We start from the raw sequence: 27,441 nt of genomic DNA on the forward strand, positions 1-27,441 counted from the left end.
TACGATTTATGTAAAATATTCTAGCTAGAAGTGCCTTTTTTCATTAAAATTAATTTTAATCTTGTATTTTTTTGGTGCAATGTAACACATATCTTTTCTGATGTGTGACAAAATTACGAATACTTCTGCAATTTAATTAAATTAAACAAACATTTGAATTAAGAGTGGAGAAAATGAGTTAAAATGAAAAAAGAGTGAGAATGGAAGAGAGAGAGAGAGAGAGAATGAGAGAAGGGAGGGTTGATGGAGGGAGCAGAATAATCGATCCGAAACTCTATTAATAAGCGAGACTCGATTATCCCAGTGAATATCTTGTACATTAATGTTTAATTATTTAATTCTAGACGAATGTTAATGAATTTTATATTTCGATATAAAAGATATGCATACTGTGTATGCGATAAGTTTTGTACATTGCCTTATTAAAGAGATTGACGTTTATTGACAATTACGTTGGCAGTAAAAATTTATTATCCTAATTATGATTTCATATAATGGTATATTAATATACCAAGCAAACATGTATGTTGATGTTAATTATTTGTTAAAATATTGATTTAGATATTTAAATTTTTACATAATATTATAATTATAATTAGAGGTTTTTACGATCTATGAGGTATGAATAAAAATGAAGCAAATATACGGTAATAAATATTTTATTCAAATCGTTAGATTCAATCACATTTTAGTGAATCATTTTTATAATAATATTTAAAAAATATATATACAAAAGATATTTACAAATAAACAATTAAACGATCACTTTGCCGTTACTGCATTTGGTATAAAAATAAATGCATTATCTTTTTTCACAATCTCGGTTTTGTATTTTGTGATACGCAATCGCAATCGTAAAATAAGTCGCAAAACACTTAGAAAAATAAACAAAAGGAAGAAATGAGATGTTGTCAAATGTGCCTCAAAATTATGTTAATATTCATTAATATTTTCAAGTTTATTTAAAAAATTTGTTTGTTTGAACCATGAAGCGAAAAAAAAACTTTCCATTATATAATTTCTTATTATGACGTACCGTCATCTACATGGTCGACAGAGAGATATGTACATATCTTAAAAGACAAATATTAAATTATATCATTTCGCGACTGTATTACTCTGCTTTTGATTTAACAGATATAAATTAATAGATACGATTAATCTGTATCGCTCTTTTCACGTAACAAAATATAGTCCAGAAATATTCAGTATTGTTGCATGTGAGAAACGAGCTCGTCCAATATATTGCGATTAATAACTGCTGTGTAAAGTATGATAATACATGCAGAAAAAACACCTTATATATCTTTCGGACGCTGTACAATATAACTCTCTTGTATATAATAAAAACATTGTTAATTACGTACAATATAGGTATATAGATCTCTTTCATCTTTTGATTAGCAGTATGACACGGCGATAAGTGTGGCCAGTGGAAATAATTGTCATTATCGCGATATATCTCGAGAGTACAACCTATACAATAAATCATTTGAGGTATATTCTCTTATGTTATTTTATCATCATTACTTCCCGCGCTTCTCATTCTTTGGTCTCTTACACTTTCTTTGGTTTCTCTCCGATCTTACTTCCTCAAACATTACAGAGTGTAACTCGTAAGTCGCTTCTTATATGTTCAAACAATGCCATTATTTCCATTTCTGTATCGATTATTTTTATTTACACTGCGAATATCAACTTATTATATGTAATGTTAAAAAAATTTATATATGAATATATCTTTAGACAGATATATTAATATTATCCGATATATAATTTTATAGAGTGATGTATTTATTTATTATGCTTTATCTCATTTTCTGCAACAATAGATATTTTTTCAAAAGTAGAATAAAAAATATATTTAATATATTAAATGAGAGATTAGATACGAGACAAGAGATTCATCTTAAAACGATGTGAAACGATAAGACAAGCGATTCATCTTGAAAGAATGTTTTCATTGTTACTCATGTTTTTCTCGTGTCACGACTATTAATTTATAACATATATGTTATAGAAATTCCTTTTATGTAATTGTTATCATTGGAATTATTTTAGTCATTTAGAAACAAATATCATATATAACAGTATAACGTAGAAAACGACTGTTCGATTACACTCTGCATATTCTTTACACGATTTGTCGATCGAGAGATATAGCTTGATCGTTAAAATTAATCCGAATTATCATTCATCGTTTGTCATAAACTAGTGCTCTCTTCCTCCCCAAAATCTGCTTTTTCCAACATTCCTTTCTCATCGACACCCACAAAGTACGTCGTGACTTTTCCTTTCGGTTTGACATACGTTTCACCACGTAGATGACACTTGACACCCTGTTGTTCCAAGACAGCAGCCGTATCCACTGTCACCTGACGAATCAAAATGCAGATCACAAATTGATTTCACAAATTTATCGTCTTGTGGATAGTAATAAAAATTCTACTTGTATTTTTCCAGGTAATCCAGTAGTGTCCATTCTGGATGCCATATTTACGGCGTCGCCCCAAATATCATACAAAGGTTTTTGAGCTCCCACGACACCGGCCGTCACTTCTCCGTGAGAAATTCCGATCCTCAATCTGAAAGATCACGTAAGAGAAATTATATGTATTATTAATCATATGTATTATTAATATATAGCTCCGTAGAAAAAATAACAGTCATTTAAGCATCTATATATTCAGCATTAGGTTCTCATATCTTAATTAATTTGTCATAATTATTAAAAATTTCACTCGCCGCTTTTTATGTACCTGTTTACAATTACTCACTTGTAAGGTTTTGATGTGGTGAAAGATCTCGCAATCATTTTATCGAGCACAGACATCATTTGTACGGCGAATTGTGCCATCACCTTGACCACATTGTCATTGGAATCCTCTTCACTCTCGGTGCTATGCATCGAATTGCGTCGACTAGCTTCCAATCCACAAGCTGCCATATATGTTGTTCCTAAATAGAGAAACAATAATATAAAGAAATTTTATAATTTCTTTTTACTTTCTTTACCAGTAGATTTTTATAAAATTTACTGAAGTAATTTTTCAAAATAATTAAATGAAATATATATCAAATTATCTATTTATATGTAGATCAATTTATATGATCAGATTTGCGTATTAATCTCTTTTTTCAATAATTTTTTATTAAGAATTTTAAATAATAATTAATAAGATTTAAAACTTATATAAATAAGTACATATTTTATAGCAAAGCTCTTGACATAGCAATGAAAAAATTATTGTTTAAGATCCGACTTGTAAATATTAATCTATTCGTCAATTTGTCATTTTTCAGAAAATGAATTATTCATAAAACACTCACCGGCGACTTTTATTTTTTCTATGCGACACACGAAGCAGGGTTCGAAAAGTAGCTTGTCGAATTCGCAAATAATCTCATTCAGATCGATAAGAATGTCACTCTCATCTATTGACAGCCCTGTCAAAGAGGCGAACATTACGGCGACGTTGCTGTGAGCCTCGTGATAAGGTTCATTCTCCTCGCTCCGATTCATATTTAAATAAAACTCCGCTAGAATCAAGCAAATGACGGGATAATTAATCTCGAGTAATAATTAACTTAAATATTAAATCATTATTGTTACACGTTATTTTTATCACATTATGCATTATTATTGTCTTAATCAATATATCGATCTAATATTTGAAAGAAATCTATAAGATAATTGTTGAAAAAAAGCATACCAACGTGCTCCGGCAAAATATTACGGAGTAGAAGCTTATTGGCATTCCTCGTATGAAATGCTTCATCCTGTTCCTTTGTTAGTTGACGTTTCCACTGATAATCTAGCCTGCTCAAGTACTCTGCCTAAACAAAGATGTTCATAAGAATTAACTCATTAACGAATAATGGCAAGAAGATTTTATGAAAGTGCGATTTTGGAAGACTCACCTGACGATCAATAAGATGTAAGGAAAACGTGAGAAACACCACAGTCAATATATGCGCTACTTTCGGTTCCAAGTGAGGATTCCATGTGTCGCTCGACTGAAAAATGTGTGTACAATATATTTTATTTTGTATTTAAGGAAAAACAAGAATACTTCTTTTTAAAAAAATTGGCATTACATACATGAAATATATTAGATCGATACACCCAAACGTTCCACGCATAAAAGGCTACCACGCAGATACCTATCATTAATTTTAAAGCATAATGGACCCTCAGAAAGAGAAAACTCGTGAGAATCGCCAACGAGCAGGTTTCCGTCATTTGCTGCAAAAAAGGATTTGATTGATAGCAACATCAAGGTTGTTAAAACAAAAAAAAAAGAAAATAGTTTCACGTGAATGAAATTTTGCACCGTGTACCTACTAAATAATCTTACCCAAGGTGTAGCCAAGCACTCTAATTTAGGGGCGCTGATTTCCAACATGCTGGTTTTGTTATTATTGACGTCTCTACATTCGAACTGAAAAATATTTTAATATTTTAATATTTCATTGCATTATGAAAGTTTTTTATTTTCTTGTTTATAGCTATAAAGTAATTACTTTAACGATTTTATATCGCAGAAAAGGAAACTATATTAGTAAAACATGCGGACGAAATAATCAGCAGAAAAGTAAAGGAAATAATTGGAGAAATTTCTTACAATCATATCAAACATGGCGCATGTCGCCAACATTATCGTAATCACCAAGTACAAGATTGTTCTCAAAAGAGCGCTCCATACAACCTATATCAAATTAAAATAAAAATAAAAAATAATGATATGATTAATTAGTAAAGATATACATGTAAATAGTAAAGATAAGTGCAAGAGATAATAATTATTAAGTAACAATATATTCACCTTTACGCTTGTTTGGTAAAAGAAGTATAGTAATTTATTCCGTGGATGCGGAACGTGTCCTTCATGTTCGTCGTGCGGATCCTTGCAACGATTCCACACAAAGTGCATCCACGTAAGAGGTATTAAAATGATCAAGAACATCATCGCTGATGAGATAACATAACTGACAATTGTACTAACATAGCATCTGAAAGTTTAGTAAGACTTTTGTAATTATTACGTTGACATTGATGACATTTATAATTATCTGACTAATATTTGTGATATATGTACTGGGAAAGCATAAACGTGGGTATGAGATACATAAGCGCCATGAAGAGTAGCACAAAGATAGAACAGCTTATGTAAAATTTGAAGAGAGGATCCGGTTCACGCAGGAATGGAATCTCCCAACTCCATTGTCGAAATGTCAGAAAAAGTGGATTTATATGCTTCCAGTTGCTCCATTGTCTAGAAAAATCGAAAAATTGAATTGTTAGTAAGTATTAAATTTAATTTATTGTATTAATATTTCTATTTTTAAAGATAATTTTGCCTAAAATTAAAAAATTTAATATCTAAAATTTTTTTCTAATAAAGGAAATTTTTTATTAAGGATCAAGTATCTTCAAACATAAAAGAAGAAGTCTAATAAATGTTTCTTTATTATAATATAATATAATATAATATAATTATGAAAAACGTACTCCCACTTGTTAAGAGGCATCTGATTAATAGCGTTCTCCATCTCGGCGTCCGCTGCTTTCAACATTAGATGATAATCTCGTAAGCAAGAATCCATGAAGTGCGTTCTCCGCCTGTAAGTGGACGCAAAAACGTCCGCCTGATTGCTCGTCAATTTCGTCCTGGAAGTATTGTTGATAATGGTGTGGGAGCGCCCATTGTAGAATTTGATGTAATGTTTGTTAGGCGTAGGATATGACAGAATCGGCGAGTCCGTACTAATGACCTTCAAATTGTTCTCGCTGTTCTGCAACAAAGTTCGTCTGTCAACGATGCGAAACTCAATGGGAATTTGCTCGACCAAAAAAGAGTTTGAAAGATCAGTGGCGTAGGAGTATTCACTCAATATTAGATGCTTGATTTTTTATATTATAACAAGTATGGGGAATCTATGAAGCCTGTAGAATAAAAGCCATGAAAAAAAGCAGAATGTATAATCATTAGAAGAGAATTTTGATTAAGAATCATCTTGTGTGTGTGTGTGTAAATATAAATGAATGATCGCAGTTTTTCGGCGATACAAATTTGTTTGGATCTTTAAACTAATGAATCTGTGGATGCATGGATTTATAATTGTAAACTCATAAATTTACAAATTAAAAGCTCCAGTATACTTGTAGATATCTGTGAACGATAAAAATAAATAGAGATAAATATTTAAATAAAAATGTTTTGATTCAAATTGACTTAAAACAATGTTATAGATACGAGTTACGATTTTCCTACGCCACCGGGAGACACGCACCGTATCGGTATCGTCGTTTCCGGCAAGGACGGCGTGATGAGGTAGCTGCGTATTCCGTATTTTTGCAGAACCTCGTCGTCCAATCTTTCGACCGGAACGCAATTGTAATCGCTCACGTTAACGAGATCCAATGTTTGCTGAGTCACATGGACTTTGCCGGGCTTTCCAGTCTGCTCCATCTTGTTCGCTATCATCACATCGCGCGACCAAACATCGTACTGCCATTTATTTGTGCCCAGGATTCCGGATATTATGTTGCCCGAATGCACGCCAATCCTCATGTTCACATCGACGCCGCTCTCGCGATACACTCGCGCTCTCACCTCGTTGATGATTTTTATCATATCAAGGCCTGCGTATCATTTAAAAAAATAATATTTAATCAAAGAAAATCTTTCTTTTTATTTGCCTTTATAAAAATACTCTTACATGTCTGGATTATTAAAAATCGTAATTTTATAAAATATATTGTAATAATTAATTTGTATTTGTTTTAGGAGCATCTTCGATTTAACCAAGTGCTTACATCACTCTCGCCTTTACATGATGACACGAGATATAAAAAAATTGTTATTTACCGAGATCAACGCAGCTTTTGGCATGCTGGGAATTCGGCGTGGGCACACCGCTCACGCAGTAATAACAGTCGCCCAAAAATTTGATTCTCAACACATTATGCCTCTCCGACGCCTCGTCGAAGCTACCGAATAAATCGTTCAAGGTCTCCACGAGTTTTCGTATTGGCAACGTTACGGTAAGTCCAGAGAAATTCACCACGTCCGCGTATAAGATGCTCACATTATCGTGCGTCTCCACGCATAGGTCGCTGGAAATAGGATGATTAATCTAAAGAATAATCGAGCGCAATGAAATATTTTATTTGTTATGAAAGTAACATGTACCTGTGCGGTCTGCCTTTTGGCAGAGGGCTTTTCTTATGCTCCTCTATGAACTTGAAAATATCCCTAAAATCTTTTTTTATTTTCGCAACTATATGTTGCGGCAATATACTCCGTGTTAATTGTTCCTGTAAATGTCAATGATCATTCTGAGCTCTAAATATAAATCTCCAATTTTTCTTAAACCATTAAATCTCAACAATTTTAAATTTGCATAATTTCAAATTTGTTTATTATTAGATTACATTTTAGATTACTTTTCGCTTATTATATCTTCTCGTAATTTTAAATTTTTAATTCAGAAATTTTTATGTTTTTGTATTCTTCGTAGAAATATCACAGTAAAAAGCAATGTCCGGAGAATTAAAGAGCGAAAGGCGAGAGGAATTCACAATGTGCAGCTTATAGCAGCTGCGTGTTTACGTGCCTAGCATCGCGAATTCATTTCTTACATTCCCCATACGAAACACTGCTTAGATTTGACGCGTGTATTCTATTACATGTCATTTCAATTGAAGTTAGGAATTTTTTTGAAAGATACTTTTTTAAAAGAAGAAAAATTTCCTTTTCTCGGTATAAAAAAAAAATTATTTAAAAATTGCAAAATATTTTTAACTTAACAAATACGCGATAAATTCATTCCTCTGAATTTATATATTATAATCTAGGCTTACTTCTTGATCCTTTTCATAGTTAAGTCTAAGTGTGGATTCGACACACTTTCGGCGATCTAGGAAGGAACGCCTGATAACGACCTCATTCATGAACCTGAAGTAAAGTCCCAGACCGTTTATGCACACAAAATATATCGCATCGGCGATAATCTGTAGTTGAGAAAAAGGAGAAAAAAGAAGGATTATGTTCTTAACTACGTCTATCTCGCGTCAATCACGCGGATTACGTCAGGCAGTTATACCGCTGTCAGTAGAGGGCTTACCTTGGTAATGTGATCGGACATGTTGCTATAGGTGATTAACGACAGGGTCATCAAGTAACACATGGTGGCGGTAAGGCCGAGCACGAAAGCATGTGAATTCTTCGTGATCGGCAGAAACACGTAACAAGCTAGAAGCGCGTGTGTCGCGTATGCTGGTCTAAAAATGAAATATGTATAGATGTTATATACGCATTGTATACAATAGTACATACGTATGTATGTATATGGTAGCGAGTTTGCAGATCTGTGCTTATTAATGGAAATTGAAAGAGCTAAAATATAATTGCGCTACTGCGCAGAGATCTCGGGCTTTAAATGCAACCGCGTGAAACTCTAGAAAATACATGCCCGTATATGCATCAAGGATGTTTTAAATCTTTATTATTTTATTAAAACTCTATATTAAAAAATAATGTTTTACTAGCAAATTATATACATGTTAAATCGCACTTTATCAGAAATATTTTCTTGTGTTTTAATATATACATCTTTAGATTCTTAAAATATAAAGAAGTTAATGACTAAACAATTTATCTGTATATGTGACTGCAAAATTATCTTAAACAACTTAATCGCATTGTACAATCATTGTCTTTGTATTTTTTATTTCTTTGGCCTGTCATAATTGCACAAAGAATACGTTGCATAATTGATATTCACATGATGTGCAAAACTTTATTACAAAAATATCTTGTTTATGTTAGTAATTGTTATTATTTTGTCCGATATAGATGATATCAATCAAATTTTAATATCAGTCATTCTTTTTTGGCAACATGTTACAAAAATAAAAAAATATATCTATTTTTATCATATAATAAATATTTATATGTTTAGACTGATAATTATCACGGGATAATTTTGATAGCTGTTCGTTAAAGAAGTAACTGTCATTAGGAAGTCTCGAAGGCTGATGCTACAATAATGATAATAATCAGATGCGAGACCTTGCACAATTATTTGCTCGCTTTGCGAATTATCAGTACCTTATCGGCGGGATGCCTTCGGCGTAGGCGAAGGTATAATATAGAGGAATAGCTAAGTCAGCGGCAACCAAGAGTACAACGATTAACCAGGAAAGCATGATCGGCAAATAAGTATTTTTGGCGATAATTTTTGACCTGAATGACAGGGCGATCATAGGACAGAGCAGAGAGCCTACGATACAATAGACTACGATGTCCGGCAGGCATTCCTTTATGTTGAGCTAAACGCAAAAAAAAAAGAAGTACAAATACTTTTTTCAATCATGTTATTATTATAAATTCTCAAGATTCGCACTTAAATATTCGTAAATTTCTTAAAATCTATGCAAAAATTGCAAAATTATATAAATAATATTAATTATAATCAGGATCAAAAATAAGGATCTCAACATTTTTAAGTGAATTCAATTTTTACAATATAAAATTCAAAGATCTGATTTTTCTGATTACCAGTATTACTTAGAGACTAATATACACATATATTATTGCCAAACATCCATATATATAAAATAAAATACTGTATTCTAAATGAATGTTGAGCTTACCATCGTGATCAGAGTCAAGCAATATGTGAGTCCAAGCAGCAGTTGCAGCAAGATGAATATTGACAGATAACCATATTGTAATCGCCTTTGATAGATCGTGTACAGCTTTTCTAGGCTTTTGTACTTGAATTGTTTCTGAAAGTGAAAGTTTGCGTGAGATCGTAATCGATTCGCCATCGAATCGGCAAATTATTATAGATAATCGCGATGTTCCAGATATTTGCGCGCGAGACACGGAAAAGTGATTATTGCGGCAAAACTATACAATCCTTAATCTTGTAGATATTTCAGTAATTTAATGAAAATATGAAGAGATGTATACGATTAGCAAAAATTTATTTTTAAAAGAAACTTTTGAAGAGATCACGTGTTGATTTTAACTAGAGATATAATCTATTCGTCATGTATGTAATATTTTAATTTTTTAAATTATGGATTGTATCAAGTTCTAAATTAAAAAAGGCTCACATATTTTTTTGATTAATGATTCTTTTTGTTTAAAAAGAGTCTCTTTTATTCGTATTATATGAATATAATTCAATATAAATTTCTTCAGTATTAGCCACATATGTGATGTACATCGTACATAATTTATTTTTCAATTAAATCTAAAAATAATACGCATATTCATTAACAATCGATTTGATAAACAGTATCTTTGCTCTTTATTTCAAAAGTTGAGTTATAAATTTATCGGAATATATGCACTGTTATCGTTCCATAATGTTGAGACATCAGTCAATATAGATTATGAGAATGGATAACATTGTCATTGTGCAAAACACAGCGTTATAACTCATGTTAGCGATCATAGGTTTCGGTTTGAAGGAAACGAGCAAATATCAATCCAAAAACTATTTTTGAATTTTGTCAATGATAGATATTTTTATTATACATTCTGTTCCGTGATCTATGAATCAATGATTACGTCAGGATTCCATTTTAGTGAATGACTGTATTACGTATCAGAGTAAAGATGTCTTTTTATATCAGAGCAAGAATCTCCTTTTATATCATAATAGCGTCGTTTTAATTGATGTAAAGCTACACTTTTAGATATGTAAGAATACATCGGGTTTACATCATCGCTTTTATATCACGCTATTAGTACCTCATGGATTTTCCTTAATTTTCTTTTCTTCTTCTAAATTTCCTCTACGTGACATTTATTACAAAAATGAGAAGACGGGTTTAACAATCGATTAATTAGCTGATCAACTGACTAACTAATAAATTCGTGAATTAGTAATTCATATTCATTCACTTTCTTCACTTTTATTTCTCACGTATCACAAATTGATGTTCAAACGTGTCGCGAAGATTAAACTTTCAACTTGCAACCCTTTACACACACATCGCGAGAAGATTGCCAATCGTGGCTGCGTCTTCCTCAGCATTTCCGCTTGTACGATTGTCGCTGACGATCTGATAATCGCATGTGCGTGGCGCGTAAATTACACAACTGGGCTCGTAAAAATGATAAACCGCATCCGTCATGGGGCGCAGTCGCGCGGTCTCAGCTTCTTTAACATATACTGTGGAATGCACAGCAAGCTACCGTTGGATTTGCGCGTTTCGAACTATTGGAGCACCTGGATTACGGCCAGGATTAATTTCTACGTTGCGTATATGCGCATAGCAAGATGCGTTCATTTAATTCTTCTCTGTGTGATGCACTTACGTTTCTTCAATAAGTTTGATTTATTGATATTTGAAGCACACGTAATTTTAATAATATGAACAAAAAAGTTGATTATTTACATACATCAGTTATTTCAATAAAAATTTCTTTTATTTGATAATTTATTTTATGATAAACTTGGATGTGTGTAAAAGTAAAAATATCTTGCTTTTTGAAATATGGACAATTATGCTTTTGCAGCAACAATTAAAAATTAATATTTCAGAGTTAAAAATCTTTTTTCTTAAGAGTTGAATACTGCCGAGTATTGAATATCGAGTCGCCAAGCTCGAGTATTGAATATGAAACACTGAATGCTGGCAAGATATACTCCATATTCTGGTTTTATCTTATTTATTGAATGATATTCATAAGAACAGTTGACGAATGTTGCATCGAGTAACGATTAAAAAAGAACAATTACTTAATTATGCTATCTTAACCAAACGTCATAAGTATGTCACATATTAAAAATTTATACACACACACACATAAAATATATTTTTTTGGAAAAAGCTATCACGTTTTTGTCTTGTTAGAACTTATAAAATTGTTTTTTAATCATGTAAAGTTAGAATTTATTCAAAACGTTTAACTATCTTTTTCTCTGACGAGAGAATCGGAAAACAAAAATCTTGAAAGGTCTCTCTTTCTCTTTCATTTATTTTTTGTAATACATATCTTATAATAAAATCAAGTAAACCTTGTTATTTTAACAGAATATTAAACTCAAAATTTTAGAAAAGTATTTCGCATACATCGTAATAAAAAATTTTTTCTTTGACAATAATGTAATAATTTTGATATAATAATTATTACGAAATATTTCGTGCATTCGTTGCGATCATCAACCGCACATAAAATGTATCATTATCCTGATGACGGTATTCAGATGCGTACGCACAACATATCGGGATGTAGGTCCATGAAAAGGTAGAACGTCTCTACTTGAGAATACTCACGTATCACTGGCCGAAATTTACACTATGACTCGAACTAAAGTGTGACCTTTTCGCGATACGACCACACCCGCCGAAAAATTACGTCCGTCTAAAGTGCAATTAGCTAAGGTGCGCTTAAAAGCACCTCCACTTGCAGCCGGCAGCAGCAGCAACAACCGGGGGAAACGTGCTTCCGTACTTTCGTCTCGCGCGTGCGTTTTGTCCGCTCGTTGCCGTTCGCAGCTTGGCGAATCTCGCTTTCTCTCTCTCTCTCTCTCTTGTCTCGCTGAATATTGATCTTCAATCTCAAATTCATACAGCAGGTCTCGTTTTATTCTCTCTGTCTCTCTTTCTCTTTCTCTCATTTCTTTTTACTCGATTCTCGTTGTATATCTCACAATCAGTAATGTCTGTCATTTTTCTTATCCTTCTTCGAAACATTTGGATTGTAACAATAGCATCGATTCATAAGTAATGATTGTCATATTGAATAATAATTATATTATATAAAATGTAAAAATATTTTCTATTCGATGCATCTAACAATAAGTATTGAGAGGATTAATTGTGTTAGACACTTTTTAATCAATGCCCTCGTAAGCTTTATCGAGCATTGATTTACCAGTATGACTAGAAAATCGAATCGAAATAAACTGGATCAAAAAATGACAAAATTTTCCCTTTAGTAGAATAACGCAAGTTTGCAAAAATTTATTCGAAATAGCGATTCGGAATGATTTACTATAAATCGAATGATTTTTGAAACGATCCTTAGAGAGTTCGTAACGAATTAAGAATAAAGTATTCCAAAATAAGGATAGATATTTGTCAAAATAGAAATAAGATATTGCTTTACATTTCTTTTTCGAATTTTTCATGTCGATAGTAGAACGAAGAGAAAAATGTGAAATTCCCACTGGACTTGCTTGCAACAAGTTTGTGACAAATAATCTGCATGTTGAATGGATTATGAAGGACAACGCGTCGGTGATTGAATTGCTTTTTCTAAAATAAACTTTATCGGATGCTGCTGCTGATATGAGCGCCGATAACACGGTAAATAACTTGAAATCGAACATAATGCAGGAAAGAGTAGGCCGTAGCTGCATTTTTATATTTAAAAGTGATAAAAAAAAGATAGATAGAAAAACTTCTTCCGGCTCTGTATTAATCTCTTCTAGTTTGCTCTCGCGGACGTGAAACATATTTCGGTCATACAGATAAATTAATCGTAGAACTGTCGATCAATTGCACTTTCGAAGAATTCTTTTTTTTCTATCTCTTATTCTCTCTTTTTCACTGCTTAGCGAATCATTCTCTCCTGATAGTAATTTTGCGCTAAAAATTTTCCTGTAATCTTATTTTCTTCGCGCGACTTTATCGGGCGGATTTCATTTTCTTAATCAAAACTACGTTTTGTGCAATCGTATTCATTGATGTTAATGCAAAAGATTGAATTCAATTTTGAATGCTGCAAAAATATTTTATATATTTTTTAAAAAGACAGAATTTTTATAGTTCGGGCTTTCAATTCAAAATTAAAATATATATGCTCTTTAATAAAAAAAAAAAAATGAATTGAAATATGAAATATTGCTGCAATTCTTTACAACTAATATTTGCATACTTGAGAAAGTTGTAAAATTTTCTTTTTATAGCTTTGGAAAAAAATCACATCTAAATATGTTCCAGCTATGTTTGCAGAAAATCATAAATATATGTTCGCATGCGTGTACTTCTAAACACATTCACCAATATAAACAGATGATTAATCAATTACTTACCCTCAGACTAGACCACGTCCATTCGTCGAAGCTGTTGGGGGAGACGATACGGCCATCGTCATTTTGCAGAGAGCTCAGCGACGCTCGGGTCACCAGTTCCACGTCCATCTTCGTTCCGCTGCGGTCTCACGTGCCGATTTCAAATCATCCCTTGATGACAATTATAGCACGATGACAACGGCGATGACAGCGACAGCGAATTCGCGGCTGTTGCACTCATCGCGGCGATAGATCCGAGAAGACTGATCGCATGAATGGCAATCGAAAAGTGAATCACCCTATACACTACCTGTGCCGGTCCGTGATGCGGTCGCGCCAAGTCAAACCGAAGTTTTATCGTGATAAGGGAAATGGGCCACTCGAAACTACTCCCCCTGACTTTATTACCTCGTGTGTATCTCTTTCTCTCTTACTTTCTCTCTCTCTCTCTCTCTCTCTCTCTCTCTCTGTCTCCCTTTCAATTTCAATTAACTATAATGCACACTTCTGGTTTTGTATACCTGCAAACTCTATCTGGTGCACAGCATGGCATCGATTGTGGACGATAAAACGATAAGACAGATAGAGAAGATCGAGAAAACAGTTTGTTTCTTTATTGTCAAGAAAGTTGAGATTCTCGTGGTAGGTAAATGGAATATAATTTTAAACACTTTTTCGAAGAATTCACACAGAAAAAATCTGAAAAAACAATAGCAAATATCTCGATAATAACGTAGTTAGAAACATCCGCTCGCCGGTATTCCAGAGAAGGTTTGCATTTCTCGTTAGAGTCATCGTAGAATTCCCTCTGCGTCGAGAAATATCGATCATAGCTATCTTCTAATGTGCATGTTCTAATTATCTTTTTTTTTTAACAAAACATATTCTGTATATAATAGGATTACGAGCATTAAAATACTCTTTTCTTTAAATAGTATTTTTGCTTGTAGAATCTTTTCCAGACATCGTCTGATTTGAATTATCAAGCAATTCGCGAGAGTATTCGATAGGAACTCTCTTACATCTATTTTTATGATTCTTGTATGCTTTTTTATTCGCCTTTATAAAAGCTTTGCCGAAAGAGATAGCCGAAATTGATCGAAAAATAGGTAGATATTTTTGCCAGCCGATAATACACGCACGGCTTTTGCAGAATTACGAAGCACTTTATTCTACCGAGAACGCTATTAGGGACTAAAAATAAATTGCGTGCAATGTTTACAGTCTGTTTTTCTCAGTATATTTCGTAAAATATTCTCTTTTGTTTATTATCACGTTAATAAATTTTTCATTTTATTATTTCAACATAATTTTTTTAATTAAGAATTATTTTAATAGAAAATTTTACATGATTTCAAACTGCAAATTATTCGTAATAATTGATTGACATCGTATGTATCGAGTGATGCTACATCTAACAAGACGTCAAATTATGTTTTAGATAAATCTTTGCCACTTAATCATTTATTACATATTAATCAAATTACATAATTTTATTACGACAATACGACAAGGTGCGCTTCTAATGTAGTTTACAGTTAGTAAACCGTAGACGAATAGAAGAAGTGAAATCTACAATGGAGTCAAGGAAATATTTCCATTTCCAGTTATGCCACACTGCGGTGGAACATTTTTCGTTGGTCACCACGAACCTCTTCATTGTCCGTGCAACGCTACTTTCTCCGGTATATTTACGCTCGGTGCATCTTTTATTATCGGCACCGTAGCGTATCATGTCTTCAAAAATAATCAGATTATAGCCCATATCGTAAGCGATTTATAATCATTTATACGCGAGATTTATACGAACCGTGATTGCCAAGATTGGCTGCTAAATAATAATAATAATAGAGTCTTGGACAATGATATAGCTAGTAGCGATATAGCACTTTTCGAAGTTTGATGCTTTCTACCGAAAAAATAATATAAAAAAAATATAATGATGTTAATAATCGTACAACAATATACATGTGTGATCTTGGTAAAGAGATCGGCTGTTAAATGCTAATACAATAAGAAGAAACAGGCCTTGGTTTTTGGAATGTATTGTCCAATTTAATGTTAATAGCTGTGTGTAATGCTTGGCTTATGTAATGATAGGTATGTGTAATCTCTTTTGGTGATCACGCTTCAGACGTCAGAGACGGTAACTTTCGAGTTCTGTTAATTACATCCTGCCGTTTTTATTCCTTCCGGATCGACCAAATCGAGTGGCATTTAACGATTTAAACGATTAGTGAACTATTAACGTCTGTTCGAAAAAGGACGTGTTTAATGGGTCGTTTCGTCAGCGGCAAAACGGTAGAAATAAATATTAAAATTATCAATCGGTTATCACGGCGGATGATTCAATCGAAATGAATTCCGAGCTACATGTCCTGCGTCTACAAGCCCATTATTTATTGATTTATTTATGATTGAAAGGTTTACTGAATTAATCACCAAAACACACACTCATTAGTGTCATGTACATGATAGATGCTTAATTAAGTGCTTGATAGGTGAGTATTAACTTTGTCAAGCGACAAATTACAATTACTTTCTGTGATGCGAAAATAAACATTTTTTCTAACTCATTTTTACTATCAATCAAAGAAACTTAACGATTAATCTTCGATTGACAATAAAAAATAAAAAAGCATTTTATTCGCATCTCAAAAAATAATTATAGCTTATCGTGAGTCAATAAACTTAATTATCAAATGATTCACACAACATATACACACATATATAATATTAAAAATTGAAAAAGATAGATGATGACTTCTTTCGATGACATTCTTGTTGAGAAAACTCCAATTTTGATATTAAAATTAAAATCGCAGATTATTAGTGGATGCATATTAATGGAACAACTATATTTTAAGCAATTAATTTTTAATTTATCATCGCAAATACCGTCAATAAATCGATTTTCGTTTGACAATTAAACTTCGCTTTTCTCAATATCTACCTATTAATCGGCTCTTCTTGCAGTTCAGAATGAAAAGTCAGTTAACGATTTCCGATTCACCGATAGATCGTGATACACACGACGATTCTTTCAGCAAGTGATACACGTTATTCGGAGGCGCGCACGAAAACTCATCGGCGTGTTTCCCGCAATAAACTACTTTCGTTCGACGAGAGAGACCACTTTCCACGGCCGATATCGCCGTAGCAAGCTCAGCAGGTGCGACGATGAGCGGGTCGTACACCTACGGTTCCTTTTCGATTCGAGTCATGGTTGGAGGCCCCAAGGTCTCCCGCGCCGGCATCGCGTCTCTCGGCACGCACGCAACAAAATATTGCACTCTCTATCGAAGTTTCAATCAGATTCAATGACACTTTTTTTACGACTTCCGCCGCGCCGTCTCGTTTGGAAGGTCAAAAGGTCGTTGCGCGCGGAAATTTGTCCGCGATTGTTCAGAGAGAGCTATTGTGCAATGATCACGAGATCTTAAAAATATAGAGTGTCACAATCGATCGCTTATATAGTGTAAACTTATTATAGGCATTATATTGTGATTATAATTGTGATACATAATTTCATTAAATCACAATTTTTCTCTAATTTTTTAGAAATCTCACAAAATGCTAAAATAAATAAATGATATTTTTATGAATCGTAAATTATTGATTTATTAAAATAATCATAATCACAAAAATTGTTAAAAAATTTTATTGTTTTAACCAAACGTTGAGAAATAAATAGTGCTCTATAATAGCATATTTATAAAAATTTTAAAAATCAAAAATTGAACATCCAGATTAAATGCTTGAAAAAAATATTCAAAATAACATGGACATTCAAAGAAACGATCTCTTAATTACTTTAAACACGTATTATGAATAAAGGTTGACAAATGTTTGCAAGATCTTTATCTGAAGAATAGGCTGTTGGGCATTAATTTTCATTCATGCGTAAAATGCCATACTTGGATCGGACGATAGATTTCGAGGTCTGCATGAATTTATCACGTAGGGAGTAATATTAATAACGAAATCGTCAAACAAAATCATTGCTGAATGTCACGTAAAGTTTTTATACGTTTGATGTCAATTTTCACAGCCGTGCGACTTTTCATGTAGAAAGAAGATAGGTTGACCTCAATTATCCGGTGTTAATTGAAGGAGCCTGACAATATCATAGATTTTGCATACATATGAGCGCGACAAGTGTAACAATATATAATCAGATTGCCTTTTGGCACGATATATATACGTGCATATATATATATATATATATATATATATATATATATATATATATTTGATATTGTAAGAAAAGTCTACCATATGTGTGTATAAAATTTTTCCAAAATTATTTAAGATATCACTAAATTTTTTTCTTTTTAGATTTTATTCATTGCACGCAAAATTTTATTTACGTCCAATAGATTTTATATATGTGGTTTGTGAAATGATCAACAGCTAAATCGATTAAAACAAATTATATGTATAAAAACATTAGATAAAATGTCAAGTATAACATATAATCATGTCATACCACATGCAAACGATTAAAGATTATTAATCGAAAATTTAATTCGAAAAAGATATAGTCAATTAAATCTTTTAAAAAACAACATATTTAAAGCATCAAGACTCGCAAAGCTCGCAGGCTCGCTATCCAAAATTATTATAGTGTATAGAAATCTAAGTTAATGCTGATTCTGTTCAATTTCGGATATTCATACAAAACACTGCACGCACACATATATGGACACACCTTTTTTAGAACATCTTGCATACAATTCTTGACTTGATGATGCGTTGGATTCGATTATATATTTATTTGTAGATGATTCAGTGAAAGTGTTTAATGAGATACTTGTCACTGATGTTCGACATTTCTTATCGAATGTGGAAGAGGCGAAAAAACTCATTTGCTGTCAACTATTGCTTTTAAAAGATCTATAAGAGCCACTATCGCAATCTAAGTACGATAGACGCGATGTAAATGATGCGGAGAAAATCACAGCACATAAACGCACAACATTCCTGCCTTTATTAGCAGCTTATCATAAGTTGCAACAATTTTCGCGACGTGTCACAAAAAAGCGCGAACCGTATCGTTCGACTCGAGTGAACATGTTACTCGAGAAGTTGCGACCAGTATTTAATGAGGGGCTTTTAAGAAGTCGATTGGCCGTGGAGTTATCTATCTCTGCCTTTTGATAAAACGATAGATATCATGCTTGATATCAACTGTACCACCGTACGGAAATCCTGTGATGCCCATTAGGAATTTTATTTTATCTTTTTCATACGTTGAGCTCTTTAATGCATTCAAATATACCGATTATATAAAGAGAATAAGGCTTGTCTATAAAACATTATTTTCGTAAAGCTATTAATAATAGAAATAAATAAATATATATAATATTTATTTATTTAGAAAATGCTATTAATTAGAAAAAGATATTTCTTTATAACAAATAAGGATAATTAATAAAAGAAAATAATTTTAATAATCGTGTAAAAAAAAACACGGTTTATTCTTAGATTAAATATAGCGTATAAAATTTATTATTTTAATATACGTTTTAAGGACATAAGAACGCGAAAAAAATTTATAGCTTTATAAAAATCATATGATACAAGACTTTTATTAGTCACATAGTACACATTTATTTTCAATGTCTACATGTGATACGCTAGATTTTTGTTTACTAATAAAAAGAAATAAAGATATGATGCATATAAAGATGATAATCTGTTCAATTTCTACCTGTTGAAATGTGTCTCTTCAGTCAATTTCCAATTGGAAAGGCTTTCTGTTTGTATTTTCTTAAACAAATTTGCACTTTTGTGTATGTTAATCGATTTTTTTATTTATATGATTATTTATATGATTAAAAATAAAAAATAAGTTTAAGTTTTATCTATATATATAGATATAGATTTTTTCTATATGTTGTAGATCCGATAATTCCATGATCAAAGATTCTAAGAAAATTCATAACATATTTTTATGACTGCTAAGTCTAAATTCAGATATTTTCTCGAATCTCAAAAATTAGAATTTCTCTCATATTGCTACATACAAGTTTCTATTCTATCTATTCATAATCTGAAGATTGTTTTGATGTATTTTGATGTACATGTATTATAAAAATAACAAATTACATATGTAATCAAGGTAGTATAAATTATTTCATTTATTGAATTAGAATCGTAAAATTGTTCATATAAAGCAAAAAATTCTTTATTAAAACAAAATAGAAATAATGATAAACAGAAGAATAAAAAGAGAAAAAATAATAAATATTTATCTATAAAATAAATAGAAACATGTATTTCATTAATTGCATTTATTAATTATTTCCGTTTCGTATCTAGTTTATTGTATATTACTTCGCAATAGAATCCGAATTGCAAAGAAAATAAGATGATATAAAATGAGATGCGATGAGTCATTGTAAACCGATACTTAAACTAACTTACACGATTTAAATTGCATCTGAACTCTTTAAATTAAGAAAACATGCGTTGAATTTTTGCGACAGCTTCTGGAGGCAATTCACTGAAAACTGCATTCCAGTCATCTACAAAATCTCGTTGAGCAGATTTGATGAATTCCATGATGAGATTTCGTGTTTCTGTAAAGAAATATTATAATTCAGTAAAGTGACTTGTGTGCTCAATGTTCGATTAACAATTAAATAATTTTTTAAAAATTACTTGAAGAAGTGCATTATTTAGAGATACAAGTTGAAAAACATAAAAACGCTTCCATAGATCTTCTAAAAATATTCTTAAAATGTTTATTATTTTTGTATTAACTCACCATCATCCATCGCCTTCTCTTCATGTAATATAACAACTGCAACTTTCAACAATGTACGGATATGAGATTGTAGGATAGCGAGTCCGGCTTGATACAATGTAAGAATACTTGTAAATACAGCTTTATGCTCCTGAAAGTCTGCTTTCAAAGGTAACTGTTGAACAAAGACTGGAAATACTTGCTCGAGTGGTAAATTTGAATAATTTGTGATAATAAGTCGCGCAATCGCTCCCACCACATTATCACGTGCGGCCGCGTCTGTCTCTTTTGCAATTGCACATGATAGAGTTGTTAAAATTTGGGGATAATGTCTGTATAATGATTGTTAAGGAATACCAATAACAAAATTATAATCGTATAATTAGTTCCATAAAAATATGTTATGTAATAATTATAAAAATTTTTGAATCGTATTTTACTCTATATGTATAAAATAAAATTGTGTAGAATAATAATTTATATGTGCTGTAATGTTTTTAAGATTTTAATTATAGAAAAGAAAGAAAAGTTAATTAATTCTTCTGATACTTCTCTCTTATCAATTTCAAAATACTATACTAGAATTTTCAATATAAGAAAATATTGTTAAATATCAAATAAAAATATCAAATAATTTTCAAATTTAAAAATATATAACGCTATACATTCAATTACTATTAAATATTAACTACAAAGGATACGAATAAACTGTTTCCTTTCCATAAAAAACCAGTTCTCCAATTCCAAAAAAGGAATTACTACGAACTTCACCACAGGGATCTTGGGTTCCAGTTTGTAGAAGAGTTGAAAGTAATTGCTGGATAAACATAGCTGTCATATGCTTCAGTCCTGGGAAACATTCTGCGATTGTACCGACAGCGAAAGATCTCTGTGCTTCGGAATTGTCCATTTTCTGAAAATATTTGGCTCATCTAAATCATTGAAATCGCGATTTTTCGCAGAAATGTTTTCAGAGAAATCAGTAATAATACCAGTCTTTTTAGAAGAAGAGGCAACACAGTTTGAAAGCAGAGCGCAAAATCTTCTGGCGAAATCACTCTTCCTAAACTAGACAATGTAGTTCCTGCACATTCTACTAATAATTCGTCTTGTTCTGCTTCAATATCAGCGCCCTCGACTTCCTCTTCGTCTTGACATGCTGTCTTGCCTGACAATAAAAGTTCATTCAAGATACACTGATTTATCAAAACACAATATAACATATAGAAATGTAGATTGTAAATACCTGTTAGCACATCCATTATGCAATTTACTATAGCTTCTTTATGACCTATACCGAAGACAACATCTGATTTGATTTCCTTTAAAAGTTTTGTATATGCTTCTAAACCACAAATGGCGACCGATGTTTCTTCATCTAATCTTATCAGTTCTGACAATTTTGGAATAAACATGGAAAGAGCTTTTAATGAAGCTTTTCTACCTTCATCAGTATTGATTTTCGAGAAATTAAGACAGAATTGTAACAAAGCCTCTATGCTCGCTTTACGTATGTCTTCTTGAGGGTAATTGATCAATTTAAAAATCTCCTCAAAACATCTTTCAAGGTATGGCATGAACGCCTCTCTGTAAAATGTAACAATATTCTCGTTAAGTAAAACTAATTATCCAATTACTAGCTAAAGCTTTCGAAAACTGAAAAACTTACTCTGTGTATTCGGCGATTTCTCTCAAGGCCATTACACTTTCCTCTTTCTCTTCCATATAGGAATTTTCAACACTATAACCTTCTACATCTTCATCATCCTCTTCGTTATCGGTATGATCAATGTCTTCTTCTTCATTCTCAGTTTCGCTAAGATCATCGTAAACTGCAAGCGCATTAGCCTCTTCTTTAAAGTGCATCTGCAACAATAATATTAATTACATCGTAATTTTCATCTTAATATTCTCGTATATCATGATTCGCGCAATATTCACCAAAATTCCGTCTGAGCTCGTTATACTCCTTATCATATATTCAACAAGTTCTGGTAATACTATGGCCATGTCTTTCTTCACTACTGTACTAATAGCGGCGAATAGTCCATAAAGAGATTTTCGTACGTCTGGATCGTCTATACTCCTTAGCAATTTTATTCCAAGATTAAGAAAGGTTTCTGCTAATGGTGCAAAGTGTTTTTCACCTATTGATCTAGCAATTACTCCGAGAGTATCTGAAATAATAGGTATATAAACATAATTTTATCGAATAATTATCGAAGAATTAATTATATAATTGATTATTTTGTTTACTAACCAACTGCTTGAACTTTAAGACACATGTTTTCTACAGTCGCTTCCGCAATAAGATAATTATTAAGAATGTTGATGATTGTTTCAAAATACGGTAGCATATGTTCTTTACTGGCACAAGCGGCGGCACCTACGGCACTTAGAGTGAATTCTTTCACGTTTGCCGATGTATCTGCGTTCAAGATATTGAGTAACCTCTCCATAAGTTTAGGTAAATATGGCAGGATGCTCTCATGCAAATTCTCGCAAAACATCTCAAGAGCGTAAAACATACGGCCGATCGCATGCGGTTCTTTTTTCTCTTGTTTAATATACAAACAGATTTGATTTAGATATTCGAATAATACAGGTAACAGTTCGGACGAATATTGCGAAATCTCTGGTTGCAAGTGTTCGGAAAATTGTCCTAAGGCGTAAAGCGCGGCGTTGCGCACTATAGGTGAAGGATCGGTAATTCCTTGACAGATACATCGTAGGAAGAACTCAAGATAATTTGAACGAATATACTCGGCACAACCTTCCGCTAATACAGCTATTGCTACATACGACGCCTTCTTCGTATATATATCTGTGCTTTGAAATCCGGGTTCGATATGTCGTAACTAGATTAATAAGATTAATATCTCTTTAGCTTAAATTTGATTTGATGACCAAAATAATAGAAAAGAAAATAATTGCATCAATAATTTATGAATGAAAAATGCATTAGAAAAATATCCAATTAATATTAATAGAGTTGAATGATATCAAATAACAATTTCACAAATTATAATTATCAAAGTAATAATTTTATTTATACTATTTTAAAAGAAATTAAAAATAATGTGTATATATTATCAAACATATAATTGCAAAAAATTCTGCTGTTATAATAATATTAATATATTACTTCAAAGCTTACCAAATGTGGAAGTAATTTCTCTGGTGGCAAGTGCAATGCAAGCAAATCTAAGGTCTGAGTACTACTCGTTAAAATAGTATTCTCGATTTCTGTATATACATAATCATCAATATTATCACTATCTGTCCGAGTCATCTTCATAACTACAAATAACATATCTGCAAACAAAATAAATAATTAAAAGTTCCTCCCAACGTGCACTAAACAAACTAATTAATTCAAATATTAATCACTTACTGACGATTGGTTCCACTAATTTATGCTTTACAAGAGCTTTTTTCTTTATTCTCGCCAGCCAACCAATAAAACTAATTGCTCTAACTTTTATGAGATAATCTAAAGATTCATTAGCGATGATTACAAGGCACATATTGACAAGAGATTTGACATGAGGTGTTATCACAGCAACCATATTCTCACACAATTCATCTAGCAATTCAAAGCTTTCAATAGCCATGTCTTCAAGATATGCTTCAGTTAAAGCCTGAATTGTGGCTATTACACGAGGCATCATATTAACATAAGTATTTATAATCTGAAATTGAACACATTTTCTTCAATATTTTGTATTGAGATTCAAAATAACAACTTATCAGATAATACTAACAACTTCATCGTGTTTAACTACAGGAATAAGATGTCGCATTGTATTCAAAACAAAAACAGCTACTGGCTCTCCCAAATTCTGAAGACTATTCAATGTCTGAGCAAGAAGCAATGCCAAAGATCTAGCATGTGAAGTGTAGGCATCTGGTGTAATTTCTGTCATAATCGATAAAGTATGGAGGCCGAGCTAGCAAAAAATTTTTGATATCATAAAATAATTGGCAAACCTTTGAAATATCAAATTAAAATAGTTTATTAAAATACTTTTTTTATATTATATATTTTATATGATTTTGATAAAAATTGATATTTTACTTACTTTTTTAATTTCCATATTTTCACTAATGACTAATTGTTGTATATAATGTATAACTTCTGGCCAACTATTTGTAGGTAATTCATGCTTAACAATGACACCTGCTAACTGAGCTATACTAGTTCTAATAAACTTTACTGATTCATTTCCTAAAGCCTGAAAAAATATAATAGATATAATATAATATATTAAAAAGAAATTAATCAAAATAATTATAAAATTAAAATGGTAAATTATAATCTTGAATTCCCATATCTTTAATATCTTCTTGTATATAACAGTGTAAATAAAATTGTATAGAATTTGTATTTTAAATGTAATTCATATTGTATTATCTTTTTTGGTTCTCAAAAAACAATACAACTTTATGCAATAATTTAAAATACCTAAGAAATATGTATACCTAAAAATATTAAAATATTTTTAAATAATCTTATTAATAATATAAAAATTTAAATTCAGATACAATATATACTATATAAATTTCTCACCTGTAAAATAATTTTTTTAATTTCGCTACGTATAGGTTCAGATAATTTCATCCAGTTCTTTCCTTTAGTATAACGTCTCCTAAGAATAAGAGCTGCATACTGTCTTACCTAAACATATATTTTCTATCACATTTCTATTGAAAGTAAAGAGTATAAAAACCAATTTAATTTTGTTAAAACAAACCTCTGGATTCACCGAGGTCACTATAAGTTGGCACAAAATTGGTATATTATCTGGATTCTGAAGAACCTTTTTAAGTTCCACAGTTGCCTAAAATAAAATATAGAATATTATTTTGGATTGTAAAATGACAATAGACAATTATTATCATACGAAACATTTTAAGTCTAATTGCACATACATAATAAATAATAATTAATAACTAAACACCAAAATATGAAAAATGTGTACAAGGATGTAAAAATTATTTTGCGAATAGTGCAATGAGATCAAAAAGGGAGCTCTGGACATACAACCGAGAAAGAAGATTTAATGAATATTGAATATAATCTTTTAATTCATATTGTTTAAAAGTAATTCAAACGGAACGAAACACGTGTTTTCATTGCTATATCTAATCGATTTAACAAATTCGTGCAAGCGAATAAAGATTTATAAACCTCTTGTATAATGGCATTATCAGATACGAGCAGATTTAACAATAACTGCTCCATTTTTTTATTATAGTTGAAAGAGAAAAATTCACTGGACACAGTACACGCGTACAAAGATAACCCGGTTGTTATTCACCGCCGCCATTCAGGCCAATACAGAATATTTGGAGGTTGAAACTTGGGACTTGGGACCTGTTGGTGACGTCGGTAAGAGTACGTTCGAAAATTATCTGAGATAAAATAGCAATTAATTGACCAATTAGTATATGTAAAAGAAGCAAAGATTTCTTTGTCTCGATTGGTCAATTCAATGCTACTCTACCTCACGAGTAACATTTTCGAACACAGTGACATTTCGGCGCATGCGTCTCGTCGTCTAGACGACAGTTATGCCTTTGACGTCACAGATGCTTTAAAGCGTTTGAATGATCAGTCGAGTCGAGACAAAGAAATTTTTGCTCCTTTTATGATTCTAATTGTGCGATTCAAAATGTAATTTGTAACGCGAGTGCAGTGTATTCCGAGATTTGTAACGTCGATAATGCGAATTTTTGTGATTGAAGAAGCGGTGATGGAAAAAGCGATTAAATTTCGTTGATCACGATTTGGATGCTGCGGACGCGCGCGAAAATAACCCTTCCATTCATCCATAACGATGAGAATACGATAATTGGTATGTATACATATAATATTTTTCTATTAATTGCAATGAAAATTGAACTTATGTATTCATAATCATGTATTGATGGCAAACCTTGATTATTTTACATTATCTATATAATGTCTCGAGTACGCAGAAGAAAAGTATATTTTAGTAATCTAATAAATAACATTAGATTAGATTAAGCTTTTTATAATCGCATTTGTAATATATAGCTGAGAAATTTAGCTATACATAATAGAATGTAATATTAAAATTTAATATTTGCAATATATGACCACATCTTTAAATCCTAAACTTGAAACTACTTATTTCTTCTTATTTCTCTATATTAAAATAATACTTTTTCGATTTACAATGCCTCTTTTATATTAAATAATATTTCATGATTTTTCTTATATAATGAGCAATTTGTATGTTGTATTTATATGTATTATTGCATATTACCAACAATCGGCTATATGTTTTTTAATTATTCTCAGGCTCCAAACACGACAGAGCTTTTCAAATACTATTTAGTCGATACTTTCTCTGATAGAGAGCGAAATTTCATTTTACCTACTGATAATAAAAACTTTTCCTATTTATTTTATAAATATTTTATAATTTGACAAATACAACACAATTTTTTATCGCTCATATAATATAATGTATTAAATTATATATTATATTATATATTATTATATAATTATTATTATAATATATAAATTATATAATATAATCCTTATATAAAGTAACATTACTTTTATAATTTATTCAAATTTTAAATATCATTAATTCTTTTAACCAGGTAACTGA

At 31.4% G+C, this 27,441-nt stretch overlaps 2 protein-coding genes across 4 annotated transcripts; both read right to left on the bottom strand.

Annotated features, from left to right (window-relative positions):
* Positions 1-1,592: 1,592 nt before the first annotated feature.
* On the bottom strand, positions 1,593-14,756 carry LOC126854905 (adenylate cyclase type 2). 3 transcript variants are annotated; one of them, XM_050602075.1, is made up of 20 exons: positions 14,068-14,756; positions 9,662-9,796; positions 9,117-9,337; positions 8,131-8,287; positions 7,868-8,017; positions 7,197-7,321; positions 6,873-7,120; positions 6,295-6,646; positions 5,513-5,791; positions 5,100-5,276; positions 4,827-5,013; positions 4,626-4,709; positions 4,359-4,442; positions 4,103-4,246; positions 3,922-4,017; positions 3,714-3,837; positions 3,331-3,540; positions 2,778-2,958; positions 2,450-2,585; positions 1,593-2,375 (listed from the first exon to the last, which is right to left on the bottom strand). In XM_050602075.1, the coding sequence occupies exons 1-20, from the start codon at positions 14,173-14,175 to the stop codon at positions 2,205-2,207; spliced, it is 3,369 nt and encodes a 1,122-aa protein (XP_050458032.1). In that variant the 5' UTR covers positions 14,176-14,756; the 3' UTR covers positions 1,593-2,204. The 3 variants fall into 3 exon arrangements, with proteins under 3 accessions (XP_050458032.1, XP_050458033.1, XP_050458034.1); XM_050602076.1 differs by lacking the exon at positions 14,068-14,756 and adding an exon at positions 12,305-12,470; XM_050602077.1 differs by lacking the exon at positions 14,068-14,756 and adding an exon at positions 10,773-11,098.
* Positions 14,757-19,618: 4,862 nt separating this feature from the next.
* LOC126854907 (importin-4-like) lies at positions 19,619-26,156 on the bottom strand. Its single transcript, XM_050602082.1, has 15 exons — positions 25,989-26,156; positions 25,552-25,638; positions 25,368-25,475; positions 24,880-25,032; positions 24,562-24,747; positions 24,192-24,489; positions 23,955-24,112; positions 23,058-23,655; positions 22,739-22,974; positions 22,467-22,663; positions 22,044-22,384; positions 21,790-21,965; positions 21,499-21,710; positions 20,819-21,129; positions 19,619-20,630 (listed from the first exon to the last, which is right to left on the bottom strand). Exons 1-15 carry the CDS (start codon positions 26,040-26,042, stop codon positions 20,506-20,508), a joined length of 3,240 nt encoding a protein of 1,079 aa, XP_050458039.1. The 5' UTR covers positions 26,043-26,156; the 3' UTR covers positions 19,619-20,505.
* Positions 26,157-27,441: the final 1,285 nt, after the last annotated feature.

This window comes from Cataglyphis hispanica, chromosome 15, assembly GCF_021464435.1.
Source record: "Cataglyphis hispanica isolate Lineage 1 chromosome 15, ULB_Chis1_1.0, whole genome shotgun sequence".
NCBI lineage: Eukaryota > Metazoa > Arthropoda > Insecta > Hymenoptera > Formicidae > Cataglyphis > Cataglyphis hispanica.

Coding starts and splice junctions, on each gene's coding strand:
- LOC126854907 (XM_050602082.1), bottom strand. CDS start 26,042: ATGGAGCAGTTATTGTTAAATCTGCTCGTATCTGATAATGCCATTATA. Junction 21,711..21,789: donor CTCTTCTTCTAAAAAGACTG/GTATTATTACTG, acceptor AAATATTTTCAG/AAAATGGACAATTCCGAAGC. Junction 21,130..21,498: donor GGAAAGGAAACAGTTTATTC/GTATCCTTTGTA, acceptor ATCATTATACAG/ACATTATCCCCAAATTTTAA.
- LOC126854905 (XM_050602075.1), bottom strand. CDS start 14,175: ATGGACGTGGAACTGGTGACCCGAGCGTCGCTGAGCTCTCTGCAAAAT. Junction 7,121..7,196: donor CCAAAAGGCAGACCGCACAG/GTACATGTTACT, acceptor TCCTATTTCCAG/CGACCTATGCGTGGAGACGC. Junction 2,376..2,449: donor GATTACCTGGAAAAATACAA/GTAGAATTTTTA, acceptor TTGATTCGTCAG/GTGACAGTGGATACGGCTGC.